This window comes from Xiphophorus maculatus, chromosome 9 (assembly GCF_002775205.1).
Source record: "Xiphophorus maculatus strain JP 163 A chromosome 9, X_maculatus-5.0-male, whole genome shotgun sequence".
NCBI classification, from domain to species: domain Eukaryota; kingdom Metazoa; phylum Chordata; class Actinopteri; order Cyprinodontiformes; family Poeciliidae; genus Xiphophorus; species Xiphophorus maculatus.
In genome coordinates this window covers 17,719,108-17,731,094 of record NC_036451.1, presented here as the reverse complement: position 1 = coordinate 17,731,094, position 11,987 = coordinate 17,719,108, and the positions used below count along the sequence as shown (strand labels likewise).

The window sequence follows — 11,987 nt, the reverse complement described above, 5'->3', positions numbered from 1 at the left end:
GGCAGGACAGGCGACCAATGAGAACCCAGCGATCTCATTAAGACCCGCCTCTTTGTGCTCTCTGTTTACAGTTCTGACGTCGATAGCTTCAGTTTCAAAGAGCTCGATTTAAGGAACAAATTCACTGTTCCCTTACTAATTGCCCCATAATTAACAACACACTGACTATTCTGGTTTTTTGTTAATAATTTTTAACGAGAGTAGATATTTGTGTTTCAAATGTCGTTACATATGTAAACCATGAAGCAGGATGTAGTTTCTTTTATTTGGTCAATCAAGTAGTAGAGATTACACAACATGTAAAAGTTGTTGTTAAAAACTTGTGCTCAGTAAAAGAAAAAACACACCCAGATACAAACAAGGTTAAAATCCATTTCCCAACACAATGCAACATTTGTATTATTATCTTGCGGTTCCCAAACTTTCAGCTTCTGACGTTACCCAACATGTTCCTTTTAAATGTTTTCTAACCTGTTTTTGGATTATATATTTTTTCCCCACAACATTTCTAATATATACATCCTTTCTTTTCATCAGTTATAGGTTAATTCCTGAAGAGGACCTCAAGACGCTTTACATTGTGATCCAAACTTTGGGAACTGCTGCTTTTTGTAATAATGTTATTTATATTTAGCGACTGTTCAATGTAACCCAAAGTATTTCCATACAGACTAAGTGAAGCAGCTATGTTGCTCAATGAGCTACACAGTCCAAAGAAATCTCATTAAATGAATTTAAAATGTAGGAATGGGATTGGTTAAACATTTTCACAGTTTTTAAGTCCAGTTTGAAACAACATACGTTTATACAATTACCTGACTAATGACTAATAAGAATTTATATCAGATTATGCTTGGAATGTCTAAAAGAAACTTTACAGACCAAACAGAAAACAAACAGCGAATGGCTTCAATATTCGGATCTCTAGTTAAAACTGGCAATCCAATTGAAGTTGACTCAGTGAAACAACTGAGAAAAGCCATAACAACCATCAACATAATTAGACAGACAAAAAAAAACAGTCTACTGTGTGCTATGCAAAAAGGAGAAAGAATGTGTTTTTCCTTTTCTTTTTGTATTTTGTAAGATTCAAAGAGAATTCCACCTTTTTGGTTTGTGCAAAAAAAACAAACCATAATCTAAATTTTACATATCCTTTTATTTCAAAGAGAACATATGGTCTGTTACAGGAAAGATTACCATCCATTATAATCTAAGGTGCAGGAGTGAGGGAATCATAATTGCTGAACAAAGGGTTTTGCCGCAACATCTGCAGTTGTTCAGGCATTTTAGGCAAAGTGTTGCTAAATTTAGAAAGACAATTCCAGAAAGGGAAATAGGGAACATATTGCCAACAACCAGTCACTATTCTCAAGCAGTGTCAAACATTCCCATCATCTATTGCTGCTGAAATTGAAAAGAAGATGAGGTATTTAGCTTTTTTTAGGAAACAAGGAAGGTAAAGACTTTCGTTTCCACCTGGTCCCTTCCACTCCAAAACGCTTCCAAGCAGTGCTGGAAGCTGATGCAACCCAGTGGGAAGCGTGCCTCCACCCCATCTTGTTTTGCAACATGCTGCCAGCATCACATTTAAAATGCAGATTTGTTGTCTGTGCTGTTTCCATGGCGGGATAATTTGCAAATTGCATCACAGTTGCAAATGTAATATAGTCTCAAAGTTTGAGCTGCATGTGAATTAGTGTTTAAAGTTAAGTCCCAAAGGAATACTTAAAAGATAACTTTTGATACTTTTAAATGAGTTAACATCACCTCTATTAAAGCACGGTGTCTGGACTCCAGTTCCACCTTAAAAAAGTGTTCACACTGTAAGCGCTGTAGGGGGGTGGTGTCCCTGCCTCTCCCCCTCCCTCCAGTGGCCAAACTTCTTCATTAAACTCAAGCGGCTTGTTTGCGTGCTCAGCGGGCTCCGTTTTGGAGGATTGTGCGACCAGAAAAAGATCCACGGTTCGGGTTCGATGAGCTCTGACAACACCTCCGCTGGCTCTCATTGGACTTCAGCTGAATTTAATACACCGAGTAAGCTCTTTTCCGTGTTTTTCCTCATTATAAGTCATATGTTTAGTGTCAACTTAGAAATATGAGCATGTATAGTTCAAGAAGCGCCGTTATAAGTTTGTAGTGAATGTTATTTCTGTGGGAATTAATCCAGAATTACCGACGCAGTGGAAACAGGTGACTGTGTGTGTGTGTGTGACCCTGTTTAGAAGTATCCCAGCAAATGCCTTCCCTGAATGCCCCATTTATCTGCATGTCTTGAAATAGTTTGTCTGCTACACTAAAAAGGACGTGCCCCGGCTTGCAATAAAAAAAAATTCTGTGTGTACAGTTGCATCCTCAGTGTAGTTAGTTGTAATTACATAGAAATTCAGAGCGAGATTTAGTGGAGGGTTAGAAATGTTGCGCATTTAGTGAAACGTATTTGCAGATTATCTGAAGATTATGAAAAGCTCTGTGTTGACTGAAGAATGTGTGATTCTCAGATGTGGCAAGAGATCACATTAAAACTTGCTAACTTCTCACTTTTATGTTGTTTACTTATAAACATGTTGTGCATGTTTACATCATTTATAATGTTTATATAGCTTTACTTTTGTCATTTAAGCTCTCAATACAGTACTTCATACTCTTTTAACTTTTCTCTCTTTTTAATTTTTTTTTATTTTTACATTTTATCACACAGCAGCTGGAAACATCTGGTAGAAAATGATACACGTGTTGTTGTTGTTTTTTCTTTTTTTTAATGTTACGTGTAAAAAATATGTTTGTTATTTATTTTGTCTCTTTCTGTCTGTGCAGTTGTGAGTTATGACATCAGAGGGGAAAGATGCAGGCATCATGCTGGACCCCCAACTTATCCAAGAGACCGGGGAAGTTTATAGAAACCCCACAGAGGTGCAGATGAGTCAAATCGTGCTGCCTTGTCACGCCAATCATTGCGGGGAGCTGAGTGTGGGTCAGCTGCTGAAGTGGATGGACTCCACAGCCTGTTTGTCAGGTGAGGAATGAGAATTTATTGGGGCAAGACACTTTACCCACCTTGCCTGCTGGTGGTGGTCAGAAGGGCCAATAGCACAAATTAGCAGCCTCACTTCTGTCAGACTGCCGCAGGGCAGCTGTGACTACCACCAGCTTCCCATCAGTGTGTGAATGTGTTTGTGAACGGGAATGGCTGATTTCATTGTAAAGTATATTCAAGGGTCCTGAAAAGCGCCATACAAGTCTGAAGTCATTTCATAAATTCAGTTATATATTTTTTCATGTATTTATGGTTTTTGTTGTACCTATTTTTCACAAACCTTCACAGATAATAAATTCTATTATCCAAGCGCGATAGCAAGCCATCTGTTATCTTCCGGACATCAGTGAGTTTTGATAGACAATAAAATAAAACTCGGTGAAATTGAAAAGTTCTGCTGCTGGTGCATTCAAAGATTTAAGTGAATGAGTAAAGCTAGTAAAAAATATTCTTAATTTAGTGTAATCCCTCCTTTCCCAGCTGAGAGACATGCAGGCTGCTCCTGCGTCACTGCATCGGTCGATGACATCCACTTCGAACACACAATAGGGTAAGGTATTATCAACCATAAAGTGATCAACTTGTGTCATTCGTTTAAGATTTATTTACCAAACTACCTTTTGAATTGTTTTCTTAAAAAATAATTGAAATCAAATATGCTTCATCCTGTAATCCTTCATATTTAGCAGTGATGACAAGCATCCCAAATTTATAGTTAGTTTTCTTACTGTTGACTTAAAATAATATCTGAGGGTAAAGAGGGAAAATGCTGTGTTGTGTATAATCATGTTGTTTGTAAAGAAGCGTCCATGTATGTCTCTTTCAGAGTTGGACAAGTTGTCAGTATTATTGCCAAGGTCAATAGAGCCTTCACGTCTAGCATGGAGGTTGGTGGACGTCTTGCCATACTTAAGTTGAACAGCCATATTCGTACATAAAAATGTAGTAAACGTGTGAATTTCAGGTGGGCATACTGGTGACTTGTGAAGATCTTTACTCTGACAGGCAGTGGAAAGTTTGTCATGCCTTTGCCACTTTTGTTTCCAGACGAACTGAATCTGGAAAGGTAACGGAGCGGGGACTGAAACAATCTCGAGCACACCAGCACTTTTTTGAAGCTCGCTTATCTTCTTCTGGCCTCTTTGGTTTTCTGTGCACAGGTACAGCTCAAGCAGGTGATTCCTTATACACAAATGGAGCAGATGGAGTACAGCCTGGCAGCAGAGCGGCGGAGGATGCGACTCATCCATGCTGAGATTATCACAGACCTGCTGAGCAGCAGCACAGCTCAGCTGGGTAAGGACACAAGGCTTTTAGAACACACGGTCCTCGAAGGTCAGAAAAATTACAGCCTTTTCTTTTTGGGTCTTTCATTAGGGGAATGTCAGGAGTATGACGACGCTGTGCCATCTGAGAAGACGCGAGTGGAGAGCGTGGAGCTGGTGCTTCCACCCCATGCCAACCATCAAGTCAGCACGTTTGGAGGCCAGATCATGGCCTGGATGGAGAATGTGGCTACAATTGCAGCAAGGTATGCAGTTTTTTTCTTTTGAAGAGCTTCATTTTTAGAGAGGCTTGCAAAAATATTCAGAATATTTTACATGCTTTTATATTTTAACCCCAAATTTGATGCATTTTATTAAATTTATACAAAAAGCCATCAGAAAATAGAATTTTGTGGAAAAGGGGAGGCATACATTTTTTTTCTTACAAATACAAATCTAAAAAGGTGTGACTGTTATTACTATTTAGGCTATTTTATGTCCTGATATGCTGAAATAAAATGCAAACAATTTAATCCTCTTTCATGAAGGCCAAGGGACCAGATACAGATGAGTACAAAGCTAAACCTTTTGAACACACTGCCCCTGGCAGCATCATGCTGTGGGGATTATGTTTAGGAGGATGAGTGAAGTTGATCAGAGGGAGGCGAATCTGGAAGGAAACCTGTTAGAGGCTGATGAAGGCTTCAGTCTGACACTGAACACCTTACAACAGCTGTAAACATACAATCAGATCTACAATGGAGTGGTTTTGATCAAAATGTATTCATGTATTGGGATGAATACAGGAATACATAAGAAAACAGAGTTGGGAACCTGAGGCAAGACATGATGTTCAGAGATGCTTTTCATCCATTCTTTCTGAATCTGAATTATTTTGCAATCAAGCTGTACCAAGCTGCTAGAGAAATACCCTCTAGAGGCCTACAGCTGTAACTGCAACAAAATGTGATTCTTAAATACATAAGCACGCAAATGCTTTTACATTTTTATTTGAAAAAAAAAAGTAAAATACATGCATAATTTCCTTTATACCTTACAATAATGGAGTACTCTGTCATTTGTGATAAATTTGTGATAAATTTTGGAAATGTATCACGTAAATTTCCAAAGAAACGCATTGAAGTTTTGGGTTTTGGTTCGATACAAAATAAATTGAAGGGGTCTCAATACTCTTGTACATACATACTCTGTAGAATATATTTTGTTATCTGTATGACTGGATTTTTGAAAAATATATATTTAAGTCTATAAAGGTTACCACCATGTTATGATTTGTGAGGAGCAAAGAAAAGGAACATTTCAGTCAACATTCAGTGTGACTGTTTTATGTAAATGTAGCTAAAGTGTTATTTTTGAGACCTATGAGCATCATCACTTTGAGATCTTTAGAGATCCATGCTGCTATTGCTATGCTACATTTTCCCAGTTTAATATTACACTTAACACATTTATGTCCTTAAATACATGAGTGGATGTGTATATCATTTCTTTTTTCTGTTTTGATCCAGCCGATTGTGTAACGCCCACCCAACCCTGAGGACCATAGACATGTTCCATTTTCGTGGGCCGTCACACATTGGCGACCGGCTGGTGCTGAAAGCTATTGTTAACAACGCCTTCAAACACAGGTGCGTCTCCACATTACCTGACAGATTTCAATAAACAATGCCTGAATCAACTGAGTGATGTCAGCACTATTCATTTGTAGAGCCTTTGATTTCAGTCTGCACTTATGTACGCTTAGTGTGTTTGCAGCTCTGAAAATGTATTACTGATGCTGTGTAGCATGGAGGTGGGAGTTTGTGCAGAGGCCTATCAGGGTGGAGAACCTCTGCGCCATATCAATAGTGCCTTTATGACCTTTGAGGTGCTGGACAGTGACAGGAAGCCCCGCACGCTGCCGCACCTGCGACCCGAGCCTGTGGTATGTTAACAAAGTTTATTATATCATTTGGAGACCTTGCTCTGCAATGTAATCAACAATCATTTGTCTGGATTAAATTGGGGTTTCATGTGTTTTAAAGGATGGAAGAAGACGTTATAAAGAAGCTGTTGCAAGAAAGAAGATTCGCCTTGACAGGTATGTCACATTTATAGAGCCTTGAATTGAATGTTCACATTTTCTCATGTTACAGTCATAAACTTCAACCAATCCTAGTATTATAACCTGGATAGACCAACACACTGCACTGTTTTTATGAAATTGAAGAAAAAGGTTGCAATGTGTTCAAGCATTTTTTCCATAGATACCTTAAATGGGTTATTATCATTTGTATTCAGCTTCTGACTCAATACTGTACAAAACAATGTGTTGCTGCAATTACAGCTCCAAGTCTTTGAGGTATGTCTACCAGGTTCCCAAATCTAGAGGTTGAAAATGCTTGCCTATTTTACTTTGCTAAATAGCTCAGTTGGATTGAATGGAAAGCATCTTTTAACATTAGATTTCAAATCTTTCCACTGCTTTTTAATTCAATTTAAGTTTGAACTTGGACTAGGATGTTCTAACTCATGAATATGCTTTGATCTAAATCAACCTATTGTTGCTCTGACTGCATAAATACAGCTGTCTTGATGTTAGGTGAACCTCTGCCACTGTCCTTTCACATCCTCTAACAAGTGTTCTTCTAGGATTATTTAGCGTTCATGTCCGTATCAAATTGTGTTTGATATGTGGCGAAATGTGAAGAAGTTCAGTTGCACTGATTATTGCAACATATGCAACAAAACAAATACACACCTTATTACAATTGTGCTCAGTTGATGCTTGGTATAATGAGAATGTAGTCATTATCAGGATCTACCTCAAACCAAATTCACACTATAGCGCTAGTCATTATTAGGACTTGCGCTATAGTGTGAATTTGGTTTGAGATAGATCTTAGTTTACTGAATCTTAAACTCTTGATATACTGTATATATTATCTTCAAATCAATTCAGTTTGCTTATGCAGCAGTTGGTCTGTTCTCTGTAAAGATCATGGTGCAACCATAGTGTTGCGTGAATATGGCGTGACAAAGCTCCTTGTTTGCAGTATTTTTCATAAGAAAGTGACTTGGCTTGGCTGCATATCACAACTGAGCAGACTTTGGTGGAGAGTTTACTAAGAATAAAAAGCTCATTGTTCACTCTGCTTCCAACATAATCTGTGTTTCTTCAATTTAGTAACCAAACGTCTTGGACTCACCCAAATAAGTGTTTATTCTGGTCAGATTTGGTCTTTGATTTGTGCCTTAATGTTTACAGAAAATATATCATCTCTTGCAAGCAAACCCAAGTGCCTCTGTCTGTGCCCTGGGATCCAAGTAACCAGGTATCTTAGAGAAGCAGTCGAAGCCCACTAGATATGGTGCTTAAGCTCAGGAGTTCACTCAACCGTTTTTTCTTTCAGATGTACCTGAGCTACAACAACGTATCAGCCCTGAAGCTCATGGATACCCGGAACAACTGGGTCTTAACTTCAGAGAAAAATAATGTCAGTGTGACCTTAGCATAGTATATAGGTCAGTGTATAGTTAGCCAAGTTAGGATTAGCTTTCCAACTTACATTCTGCATTGTATTATTTAGAAATAGGAAATGGTCAGATACAGCAGAATGTTGATACTATGAATTATATATTTTAAATGCAAAATTGCTTGTTGCTATAAAATATACATATTTCTTCTACAACGTCTTTGAATAAATCTGACCCCCCAAAAATACACTAAAGTAGTGTATTATGAAGTCATTCTACCCTGGGAAAAGAATGGTCAAAGGGCATCATTAAAAGCCCCAAACTAAAATGGCAAGCTTGGAGTGTATGTAAATTTCTCACTGGCACTGTACATATTGATACCTTAACAACTTCTATTTGTACATATTGATAGGTGAGACTATACACATTGGAGGAAAACCAAATGCTTTGTGTCAAGGTGGAGATGTACGTCAGCGTCCCAGCAGAGCAGGTGTTCCACCTGTTGTCGGACCTGAGGAGGAGGAAAGAATGGGACCGACATTATGAGTCAGTAACATGCACACATTTCAAACATGGTGCTTTAAATACAGCAGATGAAGATTAGATTGTCCCAGTATCTGTCTTATCTCAGCCACCAGCAGTGAAGATTTATGGTTTTGCACAGGATTTTTCATTAAGAAAACGGTAACTTCCAGATGAATGCTTACTTGTTACATTAGTGTCAAATACACAAAAGCCTGAAAACTTTTAATATGTTTCAAATAATTTTTTTTTGTCAATGTGTCAACCACAGGGAGTGTGAGGTGATCAACCAGGCAGATGAGGATGACACTCTTTATCGCGTGGTCACTCCCTCTGTCAGCAAAGGGGGCAAAGGGAAAGACTTTATCTTGCTCGCATCTAGAAGGAAGCCATGTGATTCCAGGTGCTTCAAAATAACATATCATTTTATGTTCTCTATTTCCAGCTCGAAAATGATTTCATAAGGTTGGCTGATATTTACACCACAATTGTGTTCACTTTTTTTTTTTTTTAGTAAATAACGTAGATAAACCTGCAACAATTTAATATATTCAACATGTTGCCCTAAAATAATTTGCTCACTTTATTTTGATTATAATTTTGTCTTTCTTACTTTGAAACTTATTCAAAATGTTACCATATTATGAGACAGGAAAAAATACAAGGAAGTACACTCTACATCAACATGTGATAAACCCTGGTCTTCAATGCCCACTGTCCTGCATGTTTTGGATGTGTCTCTGCTTCAGTACACCTGAGTCAATGAGTGCATTATCTCCTATCATGCCATAGACGGCTGCAGAAGCCTGTTTAATCACCCATTTATTTAAGTCATATATGTGGCAGCAGGGTGACTCCTAAAACATGCTGTACAGTTGGCCCATGGTTGAGAAACACTGCCCTAGATAGCTGTTTGTGAATTATAAATGCTAAAATTAATTAAATGATGGACTCATTTTATTTAGCATTTTAGATCATATTTCTCATATTTCAGTTTCTAAAGAATGTTATTGCTCTTTTTACTATTTCACATTGTTCTTCAATGTATATTGATATGAACAGGTCAAATTCCATGCAAAAATATACAGCGTTAAGTATACTTTTGATAGCATTTTGTCAATTCATTTTTAAATTGTTCATTTGCTGCAGCAAATGTTTAAATAATTGAAACAGTTACTGGACAGATCCCATGAGCCGATTAATCTTTACAGGAGATCTAACACAGAACAATCTTCTTGACTAAGTAGGGTTCATGCCTCTGGTTTAGATAAATTATGCTGACAAAAAAAAAAGTAGTTTGTTGACTCATTTGAGTAATAACTTTTTTGTTGAATTCTGGCTCTTTTATACCTCCATAGAATGGTACCTTTTTTTGTGCTCTATATTACTCCTTCATAGAATTAAATTTTGTCTCTCTCAGGGACCCGTACCTGATCGCTCTGCGTTCTGTCACTTTGCCCAATCACCCGCCTACAGAGGATTTCTCCAGAGGAGAGGTGCTCTGTGCTGGCTTCACAATCTGGGAGGAGTCCAGTTCAGTCACCAAGGTTAGCCCAATGTCTGCGGCACAAGCTCTAATGCTTACAGCACATTGCTGCAGGTATCAAAATTGATCATCCATTTTTGTTTCAGTTCACCTACTACAACCAGGCCACACCAGGTGTTCTCCCCTACATTTCGACAGACGTGGCTGGCCTCTCCTCCAGCTTCTACAGCACGTTTTCCGCTTGCAGTCAGTTCCTGGAAGCCAACAAAGACAGCCTGAGTGCTCTGCCATCTTCTTCATTTTGATTTAAAACCCCTCTCCCATAAGCAAAGAAGGGGCATTATCAGTTCAGAGTAGCATTGTTTCACAGCTCTAATCCTGATTTAACACTGCTTTGGATGTGCTGGGCTTAAATATGTCATAAAATAAGCCATTCTGAGATTATGAAGGACTGCTAGTTTGTACTTTGCATAGACAAGTACAAAGAAAAAGCGCACAAATGATTTTATGCCTCTGTAGTTATTTTTTAGCATTATTTTTTTGAAAACATGTGCAATTCAGATTTCTAGATATATGATTTATATTTTGTGAGCCATCACTTCATAGCAGTCCAGTCGTGTTGTCAGGTGGTTATTTCACTGTGACTTAACACCGTAAAGAATTTTTTTTAGATAAGGTCAAGTGTAATTACTTTGTCACTTTGTATGTTAATATATTTGAATTCAATGATAGGAAGTTTACATGTGGTTTTGGGGTATAACTTTGCTGTTTTCATTTGAGACAACAAATTTCACTTGAACTAATTTTATTGTATTGACATAAGCTTTGAGGATAAAATGTGTTGAGTTACTTTAATCAATAAACTTTTTAAAGCTGTTAAATACATTCTCTGAAACGTTTCATATGCACCACCCTTTAACTTTGCATTCCTAACTTTCTTAAACCATTTTATATAAAAGCTTCTGATATAGTTTCACAGGTCCAGGAGAGGAATATGAGCTAGTTTTTGTCTAATGCAAATCCACCTTAATAGAAAATGGGTGTAATTCTCAGTACAGTGTGAACACAGTCAAATCCAATCCTCTTAATGATTACAGGAGCTAAATCTGTCCAGAATCAGCACACCATTCCTGCAGGGTCACATCATGATCCTTCTGTATTGCATGTTGAACTCATGTTTTCCAACTAACACTTCCCTCAAAAAAAGCCTCAGTTTCCCCCAGAAGACCTGCCTCTTATGGTTTCATATACTTGAACTCAAAGTTTTGTCATGATGTACATTATTCAGAAATGCTACAGCATGAATGTGTTAATGTAGTGTAAATTGCTCTGGAGTCCTCTGGACTAGATACAGCACTATACAAATACAGGCCATTTACCTATTGTTGGTCAGAAATAGAGTAATATATTTTTCAATTAAACTTTAAAATGGTGCATTAGGCAAACAAAAGCATTGTTTTCCATTACTCATTTCTGTTTTCACACACTAATCCTGAATGAAGTTAAAGACAGGAGCAAGTTTATTACATTAAACAGCATCTACATGTCAAAAAATTAACAAAGTTATTTTAAATCATATCGTTTTTTTTCAATCTTTATTTTATCTAATATTATTTCAAACAATTAAGGAATTTTAGCTGGAAACCTTGGTATCATTCAAACAGTGTGCACCAAGCTAAAAATAATGTTTATTCCTAATCAATAGAGCTAAAAGTGCAAATCAGTTTACAAAGGCTGCACCCAGAGCAAAGTGGATTCACTCATTATTGTGTTTGTTGTTGGAGGGAGCTAATTTGTTGGAATTAGGGACGGAGTCCACTTTGTGTCGGTAAATCGGGAGCCAGGAAAACCAGCCTAACAACATTAATACTAAAGGCAGTGGTCAGGATCGCAGCAAATGCTGAGGGCAAAAAAATTGTACTGTGACTGGTAATTTGATGCTAAAAATTTTATTATAATTTTGTGGTTCTGCCTTTTCCTTTCATGTCAGAAGAAACAAGAAATAAGCTATTCTCTACCAAAGAGCTTGTTCCTTTTTAATTTTTGAGACATCCATTATTTTCAATACTTTAATTTCTAAAGAGACAAACAAGTGGCGTCCCCCCACCCACCCCTTTTTTTGTTCATTTGTTTTTTATTATTACATTTATTTTAAGAAAAATAAATTTTTGCTTGATCTTGACCTATGAAACATTCAGGC

General features: G+C 37.5%; 1 protein-coding gene across 2 annotated transcripts; it reads left to right on the top strand.

Annotated features, from left to right (window-relative positions):
• The first annotated feature begins 77 nt into the window (after positions 1 to 77).
• Positions 78 to 10,668, top strand: LOC102216725 (acyl-coenzyme A thioesterase 11). 2 transcript variants are annotated; one of them, XM_023339628.1, is made up of 16 exons: positions 78 to 2,037; positions 2,818 to 3,016; positions 3,518 to 3,587; positions 3,864 to 3,924; positions 4,002 to 4,103; positions 4,198 to 4,333; positions 4,415 to 4,568; positions 5,832 to 5,951; positions 6,109 to 6,247; positions 6,348 to 6,403; positions 7,571 to 7,637; positions 7,716 to 7,799; positions 8,192 to 8,325; positions 8,573 to 8,704; positions 9,722 to 9,848; positions 9,934 to 10,668. In XM_023339628.1, exons 2-16 carry the CDS (start codon positions 2,827 to 2,829, stop codon positions 10,090 to 10,092), a joined length of 1,731 nt encoding a protein of 576 aa, XP_023195396.1. In that variant the 5' UTR covers positions 78 to 2,037; positions 2,818 to 2,826; the 3' UTR covers positions 10,093 to 10,668. The 2 variants fall into 2 exon arrangements, with proteins under 2 accessions (XP_023195396.1, XP_023195395.1); XM_023339627.1 differs by having other exon boundaries at positions 6,079 to 6,247.
• The last annotated feature ends 1,319 nt before the right edge of the window (positions 10,669 to 11,987 follow it).

Bases quoted from the DNA above. Each gene is read 5' to 3' on its own strand.
- LOC102216725 (XM_023339627.1), top strand. From the start codon at position 2,827: ATGACATCAGAGGGGAAAGATGCAGGCATCATGCTGGACCCCCAACTT. The intron at 6,248-6,347 runs GTATGTTAACAA...TGTGTTTTAAAG, and splicing joins ACCTGCGACCCGAGCCTGTG to GATGGAAGAAGACGTTATAA. The intron at 8,705-9,721 runs GTGCTTCAAAAT...TGTCTCTCTCAG, and splicing joins AGGAAGCCATGTGATTCCAG to GGACCCGTACCTGATCGCTC.